General features: G+C 36.1%; 1 protein-coding gene and 1 long non-coding RNA gene across 2 annotated transcripts; both read right to left on the bottom strand.

Moving 5' to 3' along the window:
- Positions 1-10,857: 10,857 nt before the first annotated feature.
- LOC119768634 lies at positions 10,858-11,687 on the bottom strand. Its single transcript, XR_005278116.1, has 3 exons — positions 11,547-11,687; positions 11,314-11,492; positions 10,858-10,988 (listed from the first exon to the last, which is right to left on the bottom strand). It is a non-coding gene; the product is annotated as an uncharacterized LOC119768634 (long non-coding RNA).
- Positions 11,688-23,534: 11,847 nt separating this feature from the next.
- On the bottom strand, positions 23,535-25,488 carry LOC119769294 (jerky protein homolog-like). Its single transcript, XM_038261270.1, has 3 exons — positions 25,448-25,488; positions 25,259-25,332; positions 23,535-25,197 (listed from the first exon to the last, which is right to left on the bottom strand). Exons 2-3 carry the CDS (start codon positions 25,297-25,299, stop codon positions 23,535-23,537), a joined length of 1,704 nt encoding a protein of 567 aa, XP_038117198.1. The 5' UTR covers positions 25,300-25,332; positions 25,448-25,488.
- Between the last annotated feature and the right edge of the window lie 202 nt (positions 25,489-25,690).

The following is a 25,690-nucleotide window of genomic DNA, read 5'->3' as shown; positions in this document are numbered from 1 at the left end:
AATGACTGTTACCTATTCGCAACTGATCTAGCTTTAGCAATCATGGTGTTTTATCTTTTCAGCGCATTCATACATGCTGTTGATAAGGGAAACACCACTAGATCGTCGAAGCCTATAATCAGTAGTGCTGAAAGGATATTACGGTTCTGTTCAGCAACGGAGGGGCAACCATGGGTGATCTCTCATGCTCATGCTCATGCTCAATTTTTGTTTTTGTCAGATCTTCAAAAATCAAACCATCCACATTAACGACCCCCGGGTCTTTTGTGGTCTCTATTGCAAGTTTCTGCTCGAACCTAGGAGTCCGAAGGCTTGAATGAGGAGAGCACCCAAACCTCTTTATACTCCAAGGAACCTTCCACCCCAGTGTTTGAACTGACGACCTTCGGATTGCGAGTCCAACCGCCGCCAGCGATTCCACCAGAGTAGGCTTGGTTTGGTGTGTTGTTTGTACTTATGGCATGGAGACGACTCCTACACCTGGAATGACTTAACGGCCTAACAACCAAGGCCGGGACCGACATTTTACTTCCTCATCCGATGGAAGGTTGGAGCAGATGGGAATCGAACCCAGAATCATCCGCTTACAAAGCGGACAGCGTAACCATTCGGCCACGCACTGCCACTCGAATCTTAGATTTTTTGAAAACTAATGATTGCAAAACAACTGAACTAGTGTAAAATGCATTTTAAAACACTTTTTTCATTTAAATGTGAAGACTATGGCTTGTTATTTCAATTTTTATATTTTTTTATTTTTTTGTCCCCACCTTGACCTCGGCCAGGGCCGAGGGACAAAAACTTTTTTTAATATTTGCATCGACCTTTAAAAAAAACACCAGAAATATTTCTTGATCTCCATTTTGGCCGCCACATTGAATCCAAAAATTCTAAATTATTTTATGGTTCTTCAGGGATCATACTTAAGCTCTACAATCAAAAATAAGACAACAAGATCTAAGGATTTTTGCTGTCCCTATTTAGACTGTAGTCCCGATTCGCCCCAGATGACGGTAATTATTTCTATGTAGCCCCTTAGAGAAGGATAAGAACATTGCAATATAAATAAAAACAAATAATTGAATAATTAAGGTATTGGAAAATTTCAAACATATGCAAAAAGTTTCAGGTATAATGGGCCTAGAAGTACCAATCAAAATCAAAAGTTGAACAAGAAAAATGGGCCATTCCCTGCCAACTCACACGAAATCGAGCAAAAGTTAATCGGAACCGGAAAACAAAATTAAAACAACATTGTATATCACTGTTACACTGTACAAAATAACACGCAATTTCGAAGTTTTTTTTGTTTTGCACTGGTACAGTTTCTTACCACAGGAACCGCCTAGTGTAGGGGTAAGCGTGGTTGCCCCTCACCCAGTCGGCCTGAGTTCAATCCCAGAGAGCCCAGTGACGTTTTCGAGACGAGATTTGTCTGATCACGCCTTCCGTCGGACGGGGAAGTAAATGTTGGCCCCGGTCTAACCTAGAGGTTAGGTCTTTAGCCTAGTCCAGCTTTAGGAGTCGTCTCCCTGGGTGTTGTCTCGGTGGAGTCGCTGGTAGGCAGTTGGACTCACAATCCAACTGGAGGCTAGGGTGTAAAAAGAGGTTAGCAATTGTCTCAACAATCAAACCTTCAGACACCTAGTTTCGAGTAGGAATGGTATTCCTAAGGAATCTTCCTTGAAGTTTCTCGGAAAATTCATTCTGTCAGCTTATTGGACCATTTTTCCTGAACTATGAAAATCCAAAATATTCTGAGAATTACAGAATTCAATTCTAAATTTTTACCAAATAGAAAAACAGGATGAAAAGGTAGTATCTAAACGTTAGCAAAAATAAAAAAAGCAATTCTATATCAATGGTCAAATGCACTCCACCAGCATCGAGCATCAAAACCAATTACGTGGAAACCATGTGCAAAAGCACTCAACATGAGGCGCCATAAAAACAGCAAACAATTAAAACAATAATTCCAATCACCCAGCAAACACAGCAGCAGTTGCATCCCTACTAGTCCTGGGCACAAACCACCCACCGACCCTCTCTCGCGGTCAGACTCTGATGCAAAAGCATCCAACCGTGAAAGCTGTAAAAAAGTGCTCGGAGGTAAATTTCAGTAATGATACTATCCACTTCCATCCCAGGTCAGCTTCCTCCTTTTTTGTGTGGATGTCCCCCGCCAGGACACGGGCGTGGCCACTCCCAAGGATGCTGGCCGCGTGGCGTGGCGCAGGGGCGAGGATGAGATTAACGAAGCCAACGACGATGACGACGAAAAGCCACCTTCGGCGGAGGGAGTGCAGCGAAAAAAAAGGAGAAGCGTTTTAATCTTGTCCCCACAATCTCAATATTCCGGAAAAAGTGTCCCGTTGATGGCCAGCACGGCACGGAGACCGGGATTCTGGAGGGCGACCAGGGAGTTTTTTCCCAGGACCATGAGAACGATGACAAGAACACCGCCGGCAGCGATCGTAATTGAGGGCGCATATCAACCGCACTGGAGGAGAAAAAGCTAGCTGAGGAGGAAAAAAAATGTGCTTTTCCTCTCGCCCACGCAAATCCTTGGCTGGAGATGACCTTGGGTGTGGCAGGGGTGCTTGGATTGAAAGATTTTCTTTTATCAAAGAATTTTCATCAAATGTTATGCTTCCTTTTAAAAAATGATTTAAAATAGTTCTATATTATGCATAATTGAAAATAAAAACTTTATCAAAAGCTCTTTTTTTAACTACCGTCATTAGGCGTGACAAAGGGTCTGGGACTGAGATTGAGTCATACAAATTCCTGCGTTTTTTTATGACTCTATTGTACATAATTGATTCTCTAAAATTTTGCATTTTTTTATTGAGATTTATAATTTTAAATAGTTCTCTAGATTTTTGCAAATTATTTCTCAGTTTTTGAATTTGTATTTTCGCACTTCTAAAAAAAATTGCATTATTAGTAAAAGTCTTCATACAAATTTGCGGGCTGGTCATGCAAAATGAAAATGTAAATAAATGAAAAACTGTATTATGGGATCAAATTTTCTGATCGATTACCCACTTCTTTTTTTTATTTTATTTTTAACTAATTTACTAATTTTTTTTATTTTATTTTTAACTAATGTTTGGATTCACAAGAAACAAAATGTTCACTTTTTGGTCATAATTTTCAGAAATTCCAACATTTTTCGTTATTTCAAATACTTTAGGAAGGAAAACCAAACTAAGTTTGATAAAAGATAAACCTCACAAAGAATTCGAATCGTTAAAAATATTTTTTTCTAAGTGTCACTTAATGAGCTTGTTATTTTCAACTGACGATATCTATGAAACTATTGGTTCAATTTCCAATGTAAAAAGATAAAACTTGAGTGAAATTTTTCTTGATCTTTTCAACCAAAAAGTTTCAAAAAATTTCAATTTGATCTAAAATATGAATATATTGTCTATTTAAAAACAATTTCAAAAGTTACGCCTGATTTAAAAACTTTTAAATTATTTTTGTTGAAAAGATCACACAAATTTCAGTTTAATTTTTTAACATTCAAAATTGAACCAACAGTTTCAGAGATATTGTCATAGTTCAATTGCAGGCTACACAAAAAATTATTATATTTCTTCATGGTTCTCAAATTCATGAACACAATTCACGATTTTGGGATTTTTCTTTTTTCCGTGTAATTAGGGGACTCCTGGAAAAACTCATTTTCACTGTTTTAATTTAATCATAATTTTTTTTAATTAAAATTCTTTGTGAGACTGTATATAAAAGACTAATTAGCCAATTTTCAAAGTCTCAGAAAGATAATTGTAAGATTTTATCTCAGCTTTTCAGAAAAGAAAAGAGGTCATTTTCTTTCAAGTAGTGTTATTCAAAAAACTTAAATAAATCAAAAATATGTACCCAACAGTGGCCATAAATAAAGAATAACATTTTTCGGGTTTTAAAAATGTTTTTTTTACATTTTTGTCCCTGTATATATTTTTCTATTTATTTTGGCAATTCAACTTTTAGTTATTAAAAGATAAATGGTAAATCGAAGTTTTTTCCGTGTATCTATTTCAGAAGAGTCCTAATCAAAACTAACAATTTTTGTCGAATACATAAAATCGTCGATCAGAAAATTCCTTCTCAAGATAATGAAATTCATACTTTTAAATACCCATTTTGGTATCCAATATTTTGATCTAAGCAAAAACGACCACTCGATATGTTTTAAACTGGATCACCCGCTTTTTGAAATAAAAAAAAAAAACAAAATCCATCAAAATTCGATAACAATCAAAGCTATACTCATCAAACAAATAAATGGTTTAATTGAAAACATTTTTTTTTAACGAAAGAATTTGAGCAGTTCTCTACAAAATCGGTCTTGTTTCTTTAATTTTAATTTTTACATTTTTTAATCCGTCTAAAAATTTTGGTGCCTTTGGTATGCCCAAAGAAGCCATTTTGCATCATTAGTTTGTCCATATAATTTTCCATACAAATTTGGCAGCCATCCATACAAAAATTATGCATACAAATTCAAAAATCTGCATCTTTTGAAGGAATATTTTGATCGATTTGGTGTCTTCGGCAAAGTTGTAGGTATGGATATGGACTACAGTGAAAAAAATGATACAAGGTAAAAAATTTTTGGTGATTTGTAATGAACTTTTGGTCACTAAAGTTTGACTTGCATTTTTTTTTGATTTTTTTAAAATCAAGACTAACAATTCAAAAGGGTGACCATTTGACCATTTAGAAATGTTAATATTGATTTAAAAAAATGAAAAACTTTTTTTCGAAAAGATCAGAAAATTTCACAAATTTTTCTTATTTCACATTGTAAATCGGACCATTAGTTGCTGAGATATCGACGTTAGAAAACTGTGGGTGTGTGTGAGACTAAGAAAACATCAATTTTCCTGTTTTTAAACCTTTGCATGGCAAAATCTCAGCAACTAATGGTCATATCAACAAAGTTCGAAAGGGCAAAATAAAGATAATTTTCTCAGCTTTTTAAAAATATTTGTTTCAAGAGTGGGCAAACATGTGCACTAATTAAAAAAAAAAGTAAACTGCTACTTTTTTCAAAAAAAAGTTACCTAAAAATGGCTTTAACTTGAAAACGGTGAACTTTATCATAATTTCTCTAAAGTTCTTTTTGATTGCAAATTACCAATATTTCGATTTTTTAAAAAATCAGTATTGATTCAGGGTGATTCTCCGCCAACTCACACAGCACTTGCCCCAACCCCTCTTCGATATGCGTGAAACTTTGTCCTAAGGGTTAACTTTTGTCCCTGATCAGGGGCAAAAGTTACCCCTTGGGAAAAAGTTTCACGAAAATCGAAGAGGGGTCGGGGCAACTTTTCCCGATTTCGTGTGAGTTGGTAAAGAATTACCCTTCAACAATTCATAACTCGGTCAAAGATTTTTTGCGCAACCTGGAAATTTTCTGAAAAGTTTGCATTTATGTCCCCTTAAATAAATCATTAAAAAAATCAATAAATATTTTTTTCCAGATCAAGTTTTAGTGAGAAATCACCAAATTTTTTAACCGTGTATCATTTGTTTTCAGTGTAACCCTTATTAGTACTGTAAAACGGGGTGACTTTGATAGCCGGGGTGACTTTGATAGGTTTGAGATTTTTCCGCAAAATGAAGATTACAATTAAAATACGTACGGAATTGTTTAGAATCATACTGACCGTGGTAGAAAAGTGTTCAAAGTACCTCAAAAAGAAATTTTCATAAAATTTTGAAAAGTTTAAAAAGTTAGTTTACTATAGTTAAGAAAATGTCGATGAATGTCATTATTTTTAACTTCTCAAAGTGTCATGATTTTTTCAATGAACACGATTTTGAATCGGAAAACGGAATGCATTTTCGGATTCTTTGGACAATTTTCTACTAGGAGAAGGTTAAATAAGTTTGTAAATAATAAATAATATGTGTTTTTGAAACACAATTTAAAAAAATCCCCAAATTCATAGTCAATTTTAGTTGAACAAATTTCATGTAAAATGTGAAAATTTGTGATTTGTGCTTTGAATTCAGTTTTAAATGCAATATAAAACGATAATATCATAAACAAAACTAGTTTTAACAAATTTCAGGCAAAATTCCAACATTTTAACAATTTTACCAAAAATTTGTTTGTATTTTGTTAAAAAGCTTATAAACTTAGTTAACTAAATACAAACATTGATTTTTTTTCTTAAAAATTTCATCAGTTACTTAAGTAATGGTACATTTAACGAAAAAATAAAGTTTGATCATCTAAAATATGATTTTAACAAGAAACACTATGACTATCAAAGTCACCCCGGAATTTAATTTAAGAATTTTTAACGTAACTATTTTTCCAAACACTATTGAAAAAAACTTTTTTCCAAAAAAGTGCATGGACTTTGTGTGGCCTACCCCAGTACATGTTTTATAAATAATAATCTTGAGAAAAACCATAACTGTTGGAAAATATTCCAAAAACAAATTGAAATCCTATCAATGTCACCCCGGTTTACGGTACCTACAACTTTGCCGAAGACACCAAATCGATCAAAACATTCCTTCAAAAGATACGGCTTTTTGAATTTCCGTACATCCATACCGAAGGCACCAACAAAGTTTCAGCCAGATGAAAAAATACAAAAAAAAATCGAATGACCGAAATCTGAAAGAATTGCTCATTTCCCTTTTAAAATCAATCATTAAGAATTCAATCATAAAAATCATTTTTTATTACTTGGCTTGTTCGAAAAAGTTAAAGTTGTATTCAAGTTCAATTCTGGAATTAATTGAAGACCCCTAAAAAAATAATACAAGAATATAGTATCACAGATAATCACAACATTTAACAATACTTTTTTAAATATCTCTTAGAAGAAAAAAAATACAGGTAGCAAAATTTTCACTTTCGATTATTTTACTTTAATTTTTTGAAAATATGGATATGGGTTTACCCTTTCAGGCCTGAAACAGGCAAAAAAAGTTACCTTTCATTATTGGACGTTCTGGGTCCTCCAAATTGTCCTGTAATACAGATCTTGGAGTCCGCCGTAACAACAAGATTCTACCAAGTTTTCGATTATGGTTCATATTCAGTGATGTCCCTAAGACCTTTTGGCATCACTCTGAGCTATTTGGATCACTTTTGGGATGTTCTGGGTCCTCCAAAGTGTCCTGGAATACAGATCTTGGAGTCTACCGCCGTAACAACAAGATTCTACCATAATCGGAAACTTGGTAGAATCTTGTTGTTACGGCGGTAGACTCCAAGATCTGTATTCCAGGACACTTTGGAGGACCCAGAACATCCCAAAAGTGATCCAAATAGCTCAGAGTGTTGCCAAAAGGTCCCAGGGACATCACTTAATATGAACCATAATCGAAAACTTGGTAGAATCTTGTTATTACGGCGGTAGACTCTAAGATCTGTATTCCGAAGCACTTTGGAGGACCCAGAACATTTCAAAAGTGATCCAAATAGCTCAGAGTGTTGCCAAAGGGTCCGATGAATATCACTGAATAAGAATCATAATCGGAAACTTGATACAATCGTGTTGTTACTTCGGTAGACTCCAAGATCTGAATTCCAGGACACTTTGGAGGACCCAGAACATCCCAAAAGTGATCCACATAGCTCATAGTGTTGCCAAAAAGTCTCACGGACATCACTGAATATAAATCATAATCGGAAACTTGGTAGAATCGTGTTGTTACGGCAGTAGACTCCAAGATCTGTATTCCAGGACACTTTGGAGGACCTAGATCATCCCAAAGGAGATCCAAAGGGATCGAAGTTGTGCCAAATGGTCGCGAGGATGTGGCTGGTAATAACTAAATTTCATTTGCCTGGAAAAATCGTTGTTAGCTTGATTTTTATTCAAAATTTTCTGAAGTTTCCAAATTTCAGATTTTCACGATGTTCTAGGTCGTCAAAAAGGCCATTAACAACCACTTAAACCTATTTTTCCTAGGAAGAGAAACTCATAAACTACAACTTTGCTGAACAATGTTGTACGTTCTGAGCACTGTGTGATTTTATACAACCGAATTTCGGTATGGGTCATCAGTCCTGAAAGGGTTAAAATGGAAATATGGAATTTTCTTTTAAAATGGAATTATGGAAATTTCTCTATGATGGCCAGTGGACGTGATTTTACTGGAAGGCCCTTTGTGATTCCTGTGCTGGAAATTTGGCGTTTTTAGCAGTACAAGTCGGTTCTGAAGTGTCAACGCATGGCAGCCGAAAGCATCCGTAGGCCAGCATCAAATCAACTTTACATATATGAATAAAAAATCATAGATTGCTATATTTTCTTAAGTAAATTAAGTACTTTGAAAGAAAAAGTCAGGGTAGAAAATCTGTTCGATTTATTGATTAACATTCAATATTCCACCGTCAAAACACGTCCAGAAAAGTAAAAACAAACTATTTTCAATACTATCTGAACCCCTGCCCTTCACTCCAACCAGTAACGACTCTGCTGCTGCAGCCCGTAGGGATTGTAAAAGTGGTAAACCTGCATCCTGCAGTGCCCTCAACCTTCTCGCTTTTGCATCCTACCCCCACCCCCAAGTTTGCACCGTGGGTAATGATAATAATATGAAAATCGTCTACGTGCTCCATTTGCATAAAAATTGACAGGAGAATTTTCCCCAAATAAATTTTCCAATTAAAATTAATACACAACGGTGAGCTGACCTGGAGCTTTTTAAACCCCCGTGAAGTATGCAATGCTCGAGAGGTACGGTGTGGTGCACGGCTCCTCCAAGGGACAATAAAAATCTTGTTGTTTTTGCTCCTCCCCGGGCGGGATGGATGGATGAAATTGAAAACAGTAAAATAATTGCAACAACAACAAATGCTTAACATATCATTTCAGCTCGATAAACATGGCAACTCGTCGTTCGCTTGGATAATCAATACCTCACTAAACATCAATCATTTAAAACTCCTTAAATCATCTCAAGTTAAAAGTTACATTGTTTAATCTTTGATTCTATAATTAAAAATTATTTTGGTTCTATCTTTCCACAGACGGCTGTCTAAGATTGGACCATTTCATTATAATTAAACAAACGATAAACGGGAAATTTCTCATCCGCAGCATCCGATTGCTTGCCTTGAGATTAATATATAATACCTTTTAACAAACACTACGATTTTGGGTCGCATCATCATCTTATATGATGAATCCTGACCAAACACCCTATCCTACTAACAAGTTTTCAGGTTCCTGGCGCTCGTGGGGTGTAAGCACAGAGTAAATCAGCTGCCCTAGTAGCAACCTGCGCTAACTAACATTCCCGTCCCTTAAAATCGAGGTCTACAAACTGACATGGCGGGCGCCGTTGGTGGCCAATGACTGTTACCTATTCGCAACTGATCTAGCTTTAGCAATCATGGTGTTTTATCTTTTCAGCGCATTCATACATGCTGTTGATAAGGGAAACACCACTAGATCGTCGAAGCCTATAATCAGTAGTGCTGAAAGGATATTACGGTTCTGTTCAGCAACGGAGGGGCAACCATGGGTGATCTCTCATGCTCATGCTCATGCTCTCCCCGGGCGGGATGGATGGATGAGCTCAAGTTGAGATAATGATGTTTAAGCAAAGTGCAAGGGAGGTGGTTTATCTATTGCTTTCATGTTAGCAGTAAGGAAGGTAGGGAGTGTAGTGTTAATGATTCTGAAGATTTAGTTAGTCGTTGGAACAAACAGGGAAAAGTATCAGGACAGTAGCGTAATAATTAAGGCAATTATTTGTGAAGTTTGTTTAATAAAATAAGCTTATGTAGGAGAAAATAGTTTTACGTGCATTTGATCGAGTCTTTGTTTACCCTTAAATCTTTTTGTTTAAAACAAAAATTTCACCAATCATACAAATAAATTTGTCATGACTGCATCTCAAATTTAGTAAAAATAATTTTCAACACGCAACTTATTAAATTTATTTGCACGAAACAAAATAAACAAAAACAAAATCAAAACCCAAAACCCTGGCAAGGTTATTTGCGGTGAAATGTGATAGCCGGTCGCACACTTCTTCAACCGCCAGAACGCCGACAACAGTCGTGGAAAAGCAATCAGATGGAAGGAAAATTTTTCAAATTAAAAACACATTAACAGTTTGCGGTGGCACCAGCGGTCCCACTAAGTGTGTGTGTGTGTGCGCGCAAGTGTGGTTTGTTTTTCTCCCGATTCGGGGAATAAGTTTGTCCGCGTTTTTCGATTTGCAATATTCCAGGCCAAAACCGCACAACCACCACAAGAGGCAAACCACCACGCCACGGTGGTGGAAACAGGTTCAATTTGAATAATTCAGAGTTGCCACATTGTCTGTTCACTTTGCACCGACTTTTGGACCGTGTATTTTTGCGTGCGGCAAAACGATTCGAATTGATGATGATGACAGTGCGGTATGTTTCAGGGCGATTTTCGATTTCAATATCGAATTATGGACTGCGGAGTTTGGTATCAGAAGTGTGAATTAGGTGAAACCAAAATGTTCAGATATTAAGTGTATTAACATGAAAACGTTGATTTTCTCATTAGGCTTTCAATGGAAATTTAGGTGCAATCAACTGAAATTGATTTAAAATGCATTCCCATGTGTTTAAAATCATTTGTAGCATGTTTGGGTTGATTTAAACATATTTAGATTTTTTGAAATTTTTCGATGTTTAATATTGCAAAAAGTTTGTTTTCGCTATTTTTTTGTTTTCGTCAAATCTTTCTTTTTTTGAAAACTAATGATTCCAAACAACTGAACTAGTGTAAAATGCATTTTAAAACACTTTTTGCATTATCACTGGGAGGTGATATTAACACTGCGAAAATTATTTAACTTACGTTGTTGACCAACCTCTACTGCTCGTACGCACTCTGCACCTTAGTCAGTCCCTGCTTGCGCTTGCCGTCCATTACGCGAGTCTTGTCCGCCAGGTCTTTGCCGGCTGGCGTCGATTCTCGATCTTGTAGTTGACAAATATAGTCTCCTGTAACCTGAAAAATATATGATATTAGTAAATGCTTTTTTTTTAAACTTGCACACAGTATGGTGAAACTCTCCATCTCTTTAAAAATAAATGGTCTATAAATTATTTTCAAGTTTTGAATTGATACTAAATATCTTGAATTATTAAAACATCAGATAAGATGGAAGTTTGCACTTTTCAAACATTATGAAAAACAACTTTTCACAAAAAGTGATTTTGTCGCTATCGATTAAGATCGCAACAAAGCAACAAAGCACATCACAGCCATAAAAAAAACAAATTTTCCGTTGGTAAGTTCTGTAAGTGCTTCCCGTCCTATTAAGTCGACTTACCTTATAATTTTCTACAAATACAGCGAACAATCCTCAGGACTATTCCGGCCTCGGTGCTAACAAAAGATTTTAAAATTTGTAGATTTGCCATCTTTCTGCACGCCGATGATCAAGATGCTGTTGTGATGTATGAAAGAAACTGGTGCAGGGGCACCTACATGCGGATGCCGTCGCAGGTTCTGAAAAGCAATCAGCTGGTTATTTCATGCTCCATTGAAGATAGTTGTACTCACCGATAAGAACTTGTCGCGATTCTGTAGTCCCGGCCAGAGAACAATATCGGGGCAATCTTTCAGACCAGAATACCGTCGACGAGTTCCCTGTTAACTCCGAAAGGACTAGAAATTTTCGCTTTCTTTGAAAAGAACCGCAGAATTTGTTTTGTCCGGCAACGTTGACGTTGTTGTGATCGCGGGTGATACTGAACTACAGGTTAAAACAAAGAAAGAGTGCTTTCAATGTAGAGTGTAGCAAAATGAAAACAAACCAGTGTTGCCAATCGACAACTTTCGTTTTCACTCTTTTCAAACAACATTCCCAACCAGCATAACCAAATAATGGTAATCGCTAGCCAAAACAAAAGTGCTGAAAAAGTGAGAAAATCTAAATGTTTTGATTGCCAAGAATGCCAGATTTGATAACACCAAATTAAAACTTAGTTCATTTTCTCTAACGTGTTTGTGTTTTGCTTTGTAGGTTTTATTAGAGGTGAAAGTGAGTGATTAAAAGTTATTTTGCAAATCGGCATATTTATACACGTTGGAATGCCTTCCTGGAAAAATCGTTTGCAGTCCAATATGGAATCAAGCTTATCCTTGTCGCCATCGTCAGCAGACCCCTTGCTGTGGAACTTACAGGGAATATCTAGCGACCGGTGGAAAACCGTATCCCTGAGTGCGCTTTTACCTTATCAAAAAACACTCGCCAAATAGCTGTCGAAGTCTTCCGGAACCGATACTTGCAGCAGCCTGAAGAACCAGTAATTGCGCCGAAATCATTGCTAAACAATTACGGCTACGGATGCTGTAATAATGCAAGAGAAGCCAAAGGATCAGATTCGTTTTACGAGCAATGAGCAATGCACGTATATCAAGCAAAACAAAGGAAATTGGCCAAATGTAAACGAACATACAATACCAACAAAATCCGGAACGAGCAGAACGAGTGTTTGTTTACACTTCGTGTTTTGCCAATTTACTTTGTTTTGTTTTTGATTGATATTGTTATCGCACAACCTATGCAATCTTACCCGCTCTGCATTAACATGCACTTACCGGATTGATCACTGTTACTAAGTCCCTCTTTATTTTCACACAACTTGCGCGTCCGCACGCGAAGAGTTTTCAAACTGAACTGTGTTGTTTTTGCAAGCTGTCACTCGAAAAAGCAAAAATATTAAATTTACATGTTAAAAGATTTTACATGAAGTTACTTTTACATCATATTAAGATTTACATGGTTTACTTCTTCCAAATAATTTCAAAATAAAGCGAATGTACATGAGATTCAAAATTTACATGGAATTAGATTTTACATGACTACTGTTTACATGTTTTTCAGCACTTTACATTGAATTTAGATTTTACATCAAGCAAGTTTACATTCAAAACTAGGTTTACATGTACTGAAATTTACATATTTTTTCTGTGTAGTTTTTCTTGTTAAAATCATATTTAAGATGTTCAAACTTTATTTGTACGTTAAATGTACCATCACTTAAGTAGCTGATATAGTTTTAAAGAAAAAAATCAATGTTTATATTTAGTTAACTAAGTTTATAAGCTTTTATCAAAATACTAATAAATTTTACATAAAATTGTTGAAAAGTAGGAATTTTGCCTGAAATTTGTTAAAACTAGTTTTGTTTATAAAATTATCGATTTATATTGCATTTTAAACTGAATGCAAAGCACGAATCACAAGTTTTCACATTTTACATGAAATTTGTTCAACTGAAATTGCCTATAAATTTGGAGATTTTTTTTAATTGTGTTTCAAGGACACATAATTTTTATTATTTACAAACTTATTTAACATTCTCCTAGTGGTAAATTGTCCAAAGAACCCGAAAATGCATTCCGTTTTCCGATTCAAAATCATGTTCATTGAGAAAATCATGACACTTTGAGAAGTTCAAAATAATGACTTTCATTAACATTTTCTTAATTATAGTTAACTAACTTTTTAAACATTTCAAAATATTATGAAAAGTTCTTCTTGAGGTACTTTGAACACTTCTCTACCACAGTCAGTATGATTCTGAACCATTCCGTACGTATTTTAATTGTACTCTTCATTTTGCAGAAAAATCGCAAACCTATCAAAGTCACCCCGGCTATCAAAGTCACCCCGTTTTACGGTATTTATTTAATCAAAAGCCTGTATTCATAATTTTATGCCTTTAAAAAAATGTTAAATTTAAAATCTAAAACTATATCTTTTTTTCTCAAGTAACATTAATCATTTTCAGTGCATTAACAGTAGTGAAAAGTATACCAAATACATTTTGCATTCATTTATGATTTAAAAATAGTAGTTTATCCAACAAGTTGCAAAAAAGAGGATTTTTTCAGCACGAGTCGTACATTTATCCAACGAGGTGCACCGAGTTGGATAAATACGAAGAGTGCTGAAAAAATCAAGTTTTGCAACGAGCTCCATACAACATTTTTTGCAATTCCAAAAAATACACACTGAGTGTATTTTTTAAAAAAAATCTTCGATTCACATTTATTGAAAATCAAGTTCGTTTCCAAGGATACTAGATGACACCAGAAAAAAGCAGCTTCTCAATTTTTTTAACTTTTATTTTTTAAAGGGTTAAAATGGATGAAAATGAACATTTTTATACATGTTTCTATTGTGAAATTGTCTCAGGAACACGAATATGATAAAATTATCACCAAAAAATGGGATCTAAGGGGTCCCCGAGCAAAAATTTACAATCAAAAAATCACTAAAAGTAAAAGTGTCCATTTAATATGTTGAACTGCCTTACCCAAAGCGTTCTCAGTCTCAGATGGTAGTCCCAGATGTCCCCTACAAGCTGCAGGTCGAACCGAGTTGATATCTGGATGGAACACTTTTTATTTGAGTTTGAAAATTATGCTATTTTTCACTAAAATGCCAATAACTCCCTTTAGAAATAACCAATTGAGATGCTCTACCCTGCATTTTGTTGCATTTTTCAAGCCCTTTTAGATGCATTTTGAATTTTGAAATTAAATTGAATTTTGCCTAAGTTATAGCCATTTTAAGATTTTTGACGTTTTTGAACCATCAAACTTTGTGTCCCGATTTGCCCCACTTCCCGTTGACCTAGAGTGCTCATATTTTTACCAGATGCTAGTTATATATGTACAAACAACCCCTGAAAATTTCAGGCAGATTGGTGAGGTCGATGCGAGATGGGTATGCTTTGCTCGTGGACTCGCTCAATAAAAAAAATGAAAAGTGTTACTTTTGGAAACAAGTGCTGAAAAGTTCAGCAAAAATCTATTCTATCGATACAAATACTCCCAAAACGGTGTTATACCCACTCCAAAATGTTAATTTAGCAATTCTATGGTAATATATTGACATTTAGTTGAATTAAAAGTTTGCAAAATTAAGTTAAGATAAGTTTTATATAGATTTTCCAGAGTTTTATAAACTTTTATACTAAGTAGTTAGTAAACTTTATATTCAATCCAAACTATTTTTTTAATCATTCAGGGATGCCTATTTGGAGTTGGGAGACTGGATTTATGGTGAATTGTCAACAAATAACATTATTTATGTTAATTTTTCGAAAGGTGTACAAACTTTTTTGCATCTTTTTTTTATTTCTGCAATTGTATTTGTTTTATAACTTTTTATGGAAATCACCATTTCATGAGCATTTTAAAGCAAAATGTTTGGCAAGAGTTTCTGAACAAAACGAAGTACCAGGTTTCTGTCAAAGTTTAAATTGTTAACATGTTTTATCAAAAAATGTGCATAGTGCCCAAGGGGTGTGAATACTTTTTTCACATACTGTATTTTGTAAAGTGTTGCTATTCGATTCTGTTATTTTGGTACAGAAAAGTAGGCTATTTCGTCGATCAAGAATGACAGGAAAGTAAGTAGTTTCACGAGGAATTGCAAAAATCAGTTTTGCAATTCCGTCGTGAAACTACTTACTTTCTTGTCATTCTTGAACGACGAAATAGCCTACTTTTCTGTACAAAAATAACAGAATCGAATAGCAACACTTTTCAAAATAAATGCTGAAAAGTTCTACTTTTCAGCACTCAAATGGGTGCTGAAAAGTTGAACTTTTCAGCACTTGTTTCGAAAAGTAACACTTTTCAAAAAAATTTTGATTTAATCGATTTACTGACAAAAACATGAAAATTTGACTTAAAATTTCACTCAATGGTTGTTTTTCGGAATTGCAAAAAATGTTGTATAGAACTCGTTGCAAAACTTGATTTTTTTCAGCACTCTTCGTATTTATCCAACTCGGTGAACCTCGTTGGATAAATGTACGACTCGTGCTGAAAAAATCCTCTTTTTGCAATTTGTTGCATAAACTACTATTATAACATTGCCTAGAGATTGGCGATGACCAAAAATTGATTTCAACACGGTTTCAGGTTTTTTTCTCGTTAGATTGTAGAGAAGCAATTCTCTACGAAATCGGTCAATTTTTATTATATTTTTAATCAAATCAAGTTTTAGTGACAAAAAATTAAATTAAAAATCGCCAATTTTTTTAAACCGTGTATCATTTTTTTCATTGTAGTCGTTATACATATCTACAACTTTGCCGAAGACACAAAATCTATCGAAAAATTCCTTTAAAAAATACAGATTTTGGAAATTTCCTACATCATTTTTATATGGACAGCTGCCAAGTTTGTATCGAAAATTATATGGACAAACTAATGATGCAAAATGGCTTCTTGGAGCATACTGAGAGCAACATAAAAGTTTCAGCTGGATTCAAAAATGTAAAAAAAATACAATAAAAAAAAGATCAATTTCGTAGAGAACAGCTCAGAATTAATAGTTAAAATAATTTAAAAAAATAGTTTTTTTTTTGTTCATGATTTAACTATCAGAAGTCCCATACAAACCTCAGGTAAATCAAACATCGAAGAATCGGAACTTCATATAATCGAGGCTTCGAATAATCGAGTGTTGATTATACGACATATAATATACACAGAAAAAAAACTGATGGTAATATTCATCAGGAAATGGTGACAGACTTTGTGCCAAAAAAAAGATAATTTTTACCTTAGAAAATGACGAATTTTTATCAGTTTCTGATAAATATTCATCAGGAGTAATATTACTCAAAAATGAGTAATATTCAACCAACCAATTTTTCCACATTCTATAATTCAACTTTTTTTCTTTGTAGCTTATTTATAAATGATTGAACTGACTAAACGACTTTTTTAAATCGCTAATAACTTTTCAGAATCGAGTTTTTAGCTGTGGTATGTTTTACGATGTCAACAATTTGTTAAAATGTTTTTTTATTTGCAAATTTATTTGAGAGATAATAAAAAAAACTTAATTTTACACAGAAAAAAAAGTTGAATTTTGGAATGTTGAAAATTTTCTAGGTTGAATATTACCTCTTTTTTTGAGTAATATTACAAAAAAAATGTGTAAAAATGTGAACCTGATGAATATTCATCAAAAACTGATGAAAAACTAACTTAATCCACCTATGTGGTTGATGCCTTCCTCACTTTTTACCAACAATGGGTAATATGAGAGGTTTGGACACATATTTCAGCTATTTTTTTTAGGCCCAGAAAAATAAGTACACAGATATAACTTAAGTTGTCATAACTCGAGACAGGGTTGCCAGATCTTCAACGTTGTGGACTCGTTGGAAAGGTCTCTCGATTACCTAACCAATGATGGGTCGGATGATGGATCCGGACATCGTTTACATGCATTTAAGTGAGATCCGGCTTCAAAAAGTACATAAATATCACTTAAGTGGTCATAACTCGAGACAGGGTTGCCAGATCTTAAATTATGTGGACTCATTGGAAAAGTCTCTTGATTACCTAACCTACGATGTGTCGGATAATGGTTCCGGACATCGTTTACATACATTTAAGTGAGATCCGGCTTCAAAAAAGTACATAAATATCACTTAAGTGGTCATAACTCGAGACAGGGTTGCCAGATCTTCAATTATGTAGACTCGTTAGAAAGGTCTCTTGATTACTTAACCAACGATGGATCGGATGATGGATCCGGACATCGTTTACATACATTTAAGTGAGATCCGGCTTCAAAAAAGTACATCAATATCACTTAAGTGGTCATAACTCGGGACAGGGTTACCAGATCTTCAATTATGTGGACTCGTTGGAAAGGTCTCTTGATTACCTAACCAACAATGTGTCGGGTAATGGTTCCGGACATCGTTTACATACATTTATGTGAGATCCGGCTTCAAAAAAGTACATTAATATCACTTAAGTGGTCATAACTCGAGGCAAGGTTGCCAGATCTTCAACGTTGTGGACTCGTTGGAAAGGTCTCTCGATTACCTAACCAATGATGGGTCGGATGATGGATCCGGACATCGTTTACATGCATTTAAGTGAGATCCGGCTTCAAAAAAGTACATAAATATCACTTAAGTGGTCATAACTCGAGACAGGGTTGCCAGATCTTCAATGTTGTGGACTTGTTGGAAAGGTCTTTTGATTACCTAACCAACGATGGGTTGGATGATGGATCCGGACATCGTTTACATGCATATAATTGAGATCCGGATATATCTGAAAACACATTTTTATACATAACTTTTGAACTACTTATCGAAACTTCAAACAATTCAATAGCGATGTATGGGACCCTAAACCAAGTCGATTGCAACTGGTTCGATCAAAATCGGTTCAGCCAGTGCTGAGAAAACTTGGCAAGATTTTTGAACACATACATACATACACACACACACACATACACACACACACACATACACACACACACACAGACATTTGTTCAGTTTTCGATTCTGAGTCGATTTGTATACATGAAGGTGGGTCTTCGAGCTTTTAATAAAAAGTTCATTTTTAGAGCAGGATTATAGCCTTACCTCAGTGAGGAAGGCAAAATCATCATTTTCTGAAGTAAAATTAATCATTTTTTTAGCCACAAAATCTGTCACCATATCCTGATTAATATTACCATCATTTTTTTTTTCTTTGTATACAACTTTCAATTCCTAAGTTTTTCCAGCGTTCATAATTAAATTCAACATGTTTGGACTCGTTTAAAAATATATTGATTTTTTTTGTGAAATTCCGATGTACAGTTCAACAAAAAGTTTTTTTTTTCGTGAAAAAACCAAATTTCGTCAGTGCTAAGATATTTTGAAACAAATGATCGCAAATCAACTGTACCGGTGTGAAATCCATTTTAAAGCACTTTTTTTATCAGATTGAAATTTCAATTTTAATTTTTTTTAATAAATATTGAATAAACAACCTGAATGTTTGCTCAGTAAACAGTAAACATTCGTAAAGTGAATATTAATTCAATTTTATTTTTGCACCGCTCCACTCAACAACTAACCCATTTTAACAAAGTCACACTCGCAAATAAAGCCCATTCAAGCATCCTTCAACACTGCATACAGTGCTTGTTCCAGCATGGAATTGATTTTGCATTTGCACACCATGTTTGCCATGTCCGAATCCCTAGTTCCGGTGAAGAGTGCAAAAAATGGCAGCACTATTTCCGGTGCGGATTGTGATGTTGTTTGTCAGTTACACACGTTTTAGAATAATAATCCAGCACGCTAGTGACGGCACTCGGAGCGGTGTGTGGCAAAAATGACCGTTCACTCACTTTGCACAAACTCAATTGTACTGGAAAAAGGGTTCTCCTGGTGCTGGAACTGCGGTGGAAAACTGGCTGCAATTTTCCGCTCAAACAGTAAATGAACGAAAAATATACATTTTAACGTGGGAAAACACTCGCATTTGGTGGTGCGATAGTTTTGCGAAATGGGAATGAATGTTGTATTTTTTTCTATATAGTTTCTAAACTGTATGTTCCGCAATGAAAATGGGCGCTCAGAAAATGGACAAATATTTACCGAAACGAAAGCCCTCCTGGCAGTACGGGTAAATAGTTTAGCCTACACGTTGGAACTATTTTCCGACTCTGAAAGTCCATTTGCTGGAAAATAAACAGTGTTGTTTGCGTCCAAACAGGGGGCGTAATTTATTTGAGAATAACTTGCATCAACAGCATCGATAAACTCTACATTATGTTTATACGATGCAATCAAAATTCATCTGCTCATTTGACATGTTAATAAACATTATGGATTGAACACGAAATAGATCTACAATACGTTGTTCATTATTACATAAATCTAGAGGACTTTTTCAGAACAACCAATGCGCCATAAGTTTTCTACATACATAGGATCTTTTGAAAAAAGTTCTTGCTTACAAAAAGGTAAAAAAAAATAAAATCGTTTAAAAAATATCTTTTCATAGCATTTAAAAAATTCCCTGCCAAAATTTGAACAACCTTAAAAAGTTGTATCCCGTTTCATCTGCATTCAAATAATTTTAATCCTGACATTTCCACCAGCAAACAGAACTCGTTTGAAGAGTTAATTCATCATCCGGTAAAATTTGCTCCTCAAGTGCATCTTCTTCAAACAGAGTCCCCCTACCTCCCACGCAGCATCTTGACAGAGCGCCACTTCTTCACCGGCGCCGTCGTCGTCATAATCACGTTGCGGAACTCGCTCTAAGCTCAGCTCAACCGTACACATCTCGTCCCTAAAATCAGAAGCGAATTTCTTTGCTATTTAATTTGCACTCCGTTTCCGCTTCCGTTGGCCCCTAATTGTTTAATTCGTTTCCCGTTTTCATTTGCAGCTATTTACGTTCGTTATCCATTTTAATTATTTTTCCGCTCAGGCCACGGGTTTTGCTGCGAGTCTCTTTAGCATTGCAGCAGCACTGCACATTTTAGCTGGGGCTGGTATGTCGTGTCCTGCTCCTTGAGGCCCATATAAATCGTACACACAATAGTTTTTCCTCTGGCTGGCTGCCTGCCTGACTGTGCTGTTGTACTGGAAATGTGCTGCGCCACCGAGCACCGACCAACCATCTCCGCTCGCTGCCCACAGCTTTGCTTTGTGGAAATTCTCTTCATTTCCCATCCAAGCTTTGGGAACCACTTGTTTTTCCGAGTTTCCACCGCCTCAAGAAAAGAATTGTGGAGGTGATTGTGGGCTGGCGTTGATTTGTTAAACTTAGCACGAGAAATACCATCATCCCGATACGGGAATTGAACTCACGACCTCTGGTTTGGAAATCCAGTCCGCTACTAGTTTGTAAACTGCAGTGAAATCGGTGCAAATTAAACTTTTTTTATATAGATAAGACCGAAGCAAATAATAAGAGCGAGTCCACGAGCAAAGCATACCCATCTCGCATCGACCTCACCAATCTGCCTGAAATTTTCAGGGGTTGTTTGTACATATTAAACTAGCATCTGGCCAAAATATGAGCACTCTAGGTTAACGGGAAGTGGGGCAAATCGAGACACAAAGTTTGATGGTTCAAAAACGTCAAAAATCTTAAAAATGCTATAACTTAGGCAAAATTCAATTTAATTTCAAAATTCAAAATGCATTTGAAAGGGCTTAAAATGCAACAAAATGCAAAGCATCCCAATTGGTTGAATCTGAAGGGAGTTATTGGCATTTTAGTGGAAAAATAGCATAATTTTCAAACTCAAATAAAAAAATGTTCCATCCAGATATCAACTCGCTTCGACCTGCAGCTTGTAGGGGACATCTGGAACTACCATCTGAGACTTAGAACACCTTGGGTAAGGCAGTTTAACATATTAAAAAAACACTTTTACTTTTAGTGAATTTTTGGGTTGTAAATTTTTGCTCGGAGGACCCCTTTGATCCCATTTTCCGGTGATTATTTTATCATATTCGTGTTTTTGAGACAATTTCACATAAGAAACATGCATAAAAATTGTTATTTTTATCAACTTTAACCATTTAAAAAATGAAAGTAAAAAAAATCTTCGATTCACATTTATTGAAAATCAAGTTCGTTTCCAAGGATACTAGATGACACCAGAAAAAATGCAGATTCTTATTTTTTTTTACTTTTATTATTTAAATAGTTAAAATGGATGAAAATAAACATTTTTGTGCATGTTTCTATCGTGAAATTGTCTTAGAAACACAAATATCATGAAATTATCACCGGAAAATTTGATCTAAGGGGTCCCCCGAGAAAAAATTTACAACCAAAAAAATCACTTAAAGAAAAAGTGTTTATTTAATACGTTAAACTGCCTTACCCCAAGCGTTCTCAAACTCAGATGGTAGTCTCAGATGTCCCCTACAAGCTGCAGGTCAAAGCGAGTTGATATCTGGATGGAACATTTTTTTATTTGAGTTTGAAAATTATGCTATTTTTCCACTAAAATGCCAATAACTCCCTTCAGATTCAACCAATTGGGATGCTTTTTCCTGCATTTTGTTGCATTTTTTAAGCCCTTTCAAATGCATTTTGAATTTTGAAATTAAATTGAATTTTGCCTAAGTTATAGCATTTTTAAGATTTTTGACGTTTTTGAACCATCAAACTTTGTGTCTCGATTTGCCCCACTTCCCGTTAACCTAGAGTGATCATATTTTGGCCAGATGCTAGTTTTATATGTACAAACAACCCCTGAAAATTTCAGACAGATTCGTGAGGTCCAAACGACGTCTTATACAAAGGGGTATGCCTTGTTCGTGGACTCGCTCTTAAGTGAAGAATGGATTTTTTTTCAGAACATGTTTTTACCCAGCAATTTGGATGTCAAAGATCATCTCCAATTTTAAAATAAAAAATAACATACCGTAAGCCGGGGTGACATTAATGCCATTTCAATTTATTTTTATAATTTTATTCAACCGGTAAGATCAATGTCATCTAGCCATTGTCTTTGTAACAAATTGTAGCCTAAAAAAGGAAAAATTGAGTTAATCGCGTAAAGTTGATCATCAGTAAGGTTTCTTTTAGAGTTTCATCATACAATTTTAATAAAATTTATATAAATTTGTGGTTCGGTTATCAAAAAGTTTCAGGTTTGATAAAAGTTCTTTAGAAATCGTTTTTTTTTTTCAATTTTGCAGCATGATCAATACATTTTTAAAAATTTGATTGGGATTTTTTGGGAGTGCATATAAAAATAAATGTCTAAAAATCTGCACAATATAACACAAATTGAATTAAATCACCATGTATTATTATTTTTTCATTATAATTGATTATTGTTTAGAAGACATGATAAAATCAGTCAATAATGTTGCTATGAATGGAAATACAAGCAAACATACACAGCAAAAAAATCAGATGGTAAAATCGCATGCAAAAGCATGCACATCACTTTCGTCAAAATAAACATTTAATATTACATACTGCATGTACAAGTTTTGCAAACACAAAAAAAAAAGTTACAACCGAAGGGTTTGAAACCCAGCACCAACAGTAAGGACCGGCGCCTTAGCCCACTCGGCCATCAGACCGAAGAAAAGCTGTAACGATAAACGCATATATCAGCTTGACATTTCGGTCAAGTTGGTTTCCCATACTAAAGGGCTACATAATTCAGGGCATATAATTACATAAAATTGCATAAAATATGCAATACACTCAACCCCCGGTGGTTGGTCACTTTTTCGTTTGACACTTTTTAGTTTGTACCCCGTTGGTTTGACAAAGTCAAACTAAAAAGTGACGAACTGTCAACTCGGATTGACGTGAGAAAATTACTGTCATTGTTGTGGTTGTGATGGTTCTTTTCATCGTTTTTGGGATTTGTCTGAGGAATCTTCTGGTTCTGGGCGCAGGTTTTTCCGGTTGCGTGGCCATCTTACGTTATACGGGATCTTTCTAACGGAATAGTAGAAAAAAGCTGTTTCAGGCGAAATATTTTGAGCTGAGGGATTTTTGTGGTCTGTACTATGGTTCAGCATGCTTTTCGATCTGCTCTAGTTCTTTGGATGGCCTGGCGGGTAACGCTTCCTTCAGGACGGCAAAAGTAGGACAGCTGCACGCCGTTATTTGAAGTTGATATCTTTGATTGAAAGCAAAAAAAAAAACAAATAAATTCAAAGGTGTTTATTCAATCAGTAACAACAAAATTAACTGGACCCCATCAACCTAATCCTCCCCTCACTAATCCTCTCGGCGACGTCGCTGCCACTCAGTTTCAACAAGTTTGCTCCGGAGACTACGAAGACGAATTGATTCCGCCGCATCCTCCCTGCGATCCATGAGCGCGATCAGAAAATCAACACATTCTATTGATTTCTGATGTTCTTCCCTCCCTTCGTCGAATCGTTCAACAAGGATTGATTCATCAACTGGTTCTTCGATCAGCCAATCCTCATCGAAATCGAATGAATCCTTATCATCCCTGGCCAGAACACTGTCGATAATCTCCTGGTCCGTGTAGACGTCGCAATCGCCTACGATTAAGTTGCCATTTTTATCGCACACTTTGTCGTTAAGCCAATCCTTAATCTCGTCGTTGGTAGGGTCGTCCGGAAAGAACCGAGCGGTGTCCTGGACAAGGGCCAAGACGTCTTGATCCAAAGAAGCATTGTCTTCCACGTCCAAGACAAACGTTGGGAACTCGTCGAACAACTTACGCCATGACCCCTCGATCGTCTTAGATGAAATTTCTGTCCAAGCTTGATCCAGCCAATCAATCGTCTGTCGTAGTGAAACATTCTTCAACCTGTCCTCGAACAGTGCTTCCTGGTCATCGAGCAACAAATGCAGCATGAGCTTTTTCTTGTACCTCTTTTTCACAGCATTAATTACGCCCTGATCCATTGGTTGTCCGAGAGCTGTGACGTTAGGCGGCAGGAAGATCACCTTGATCTTCCCGTCGTCGCTTTCTAGAACATCTCCTCCGTCGTGATGTGCAGAACAGTTATCGAGGACGAGCAGAGCGCGCGGTTCTCGGCCGTTTTCCGCGGAAAACTTCCTCACCGATGGTACGAACTGGCCGTGGAACCACTCCTTGAACAGTAATCTGTTCATCCAAGCCTTCTTCGAGCCTTTGTAGTAAACCGGGAGGGACGACTTATCCTTGGGCAGGGTTCGAGGATTTTCGGCGGTTCCAATCAACATCAATGGTAGCTTATTCGATCCGTCAATGTTACTACAGGGCATAAAGGTCACTCTGGACTTAATTACTTTTCGTCCTTCAGCAATGTCCTCGTCATTCATAATCAATGTGCGGGACGGAAGCAACTTCACGAAAAGGGCCGATTCATCCGCGTTGTAGATCTCAAATTTCTCATAATTGTTATCAATAATCAGTTGCACCAAGCGGGCCTTGAACTTTTCGAAGGCAGCGGTATCTGACGATGCACACTCGCCCTTGATCCCAGCCATCTTCAATCCGTAGCGCTTCCGGAACCTATCATACCACCCATTGCTTGCAGTGAAAGTTTGCTCCTCGTCGTACACTCCTTGCTCTTTCAACGATCGGAACATTTGTTCGCCTTTTGCCCGGACAATATCCGGAAGCAAGATATGCTTTTTCAGCCGTTCCTGAAGAATCCACACAAACAGGCAATCCTCCAAGGTCACCAATTTGGCAGTTTTAACGGTGCGCCGCTCTTTCACACCGTTCTCTAGGAACTTTTGGTGAGCCAGTCGGATGGACTCTTCCTGTTTCTTGATGTTCAGCACCGTTGTGCGTGCAATATTAAATTCTTTGGAGACTGTCGAAACCTGCGATCCACAAAGCAGACTGTCCAGAATTTGTACTTTCTGGTCGAGGGATAACGTAACGTGTTTCTTCTTAGGTTGATCGGTGCTGTCGCTAAATCGGATTTAAAAAGTCAATCAAAACATTCCGTCTAAGTTGGATTGAGCAAACTTACCTGATATTGAGCTCAGACAGCGGCTTCCGCTTCGATGCCATCGTTCATCGAGCTTGTTTGCGGTTGTTTTAACACTACAAGAAAACAAAACTTGGTAAGAACCAATTTCCAAAACAATCCGTTTGACCACCGGAACATGAGACGTTTGGCCACCGTAACGTGGTCCAACGGGCAGCTCCGCGAACTTACGTTGAAAAAATCCCACCGATGACCAGAAATTTCTCCACGTGCTTCAGCTCAAGCTGGATTTGTTTATAAACAAGTCACAAATCAAAACATAAACACAGATAGGGTTGCAAGCAGGGAAGATAATGTTGCGAATAGGGTAACCAGTTTGTCAAACTAAAACGAAACCCCGTTGGTTTGACAACAATTGGTGTCAAACCATCGGGGTTTGAGTGTATTTATTTTACACCTAGCACTCTTACACGC

Source organism: Culex quinquefasciatus, chromosome 3 (genome assembly GCF_015732765.1).
Source record: "Culex quinquefasciatus strain JHB chromosome 3, VPISU_Cqui_1.0_pri_paternal, whole genome shotgun sequence".
NCBI lineage: Eukaryota > Metazoa > Arthropoda > Insecta > Diptera > Culicidae > Culex > Culex quinquefasciatus.
Note: the sequence above shows the minus strand (reverse complement) of the source record. Positions and strands in the feature narration are given on the sequence as shown.

Bases quoted from the DNA above. Each gene is read 5' to 3' on its own strand.
- LOC119769294 (XM_038261270.1), bottom strand. From the start codon at position 25,299: ATGGCATCGAAGCGGAAGCCGCTGTCTGAGCTCAATATCAG. The intron at 25,198-25,258 runs GTAAGTTTGCTC...AATCCGATTTAG, and splicing joins CTGTCTGAGCTCAATATCAG to CGACAGCACCGATCAACCTA.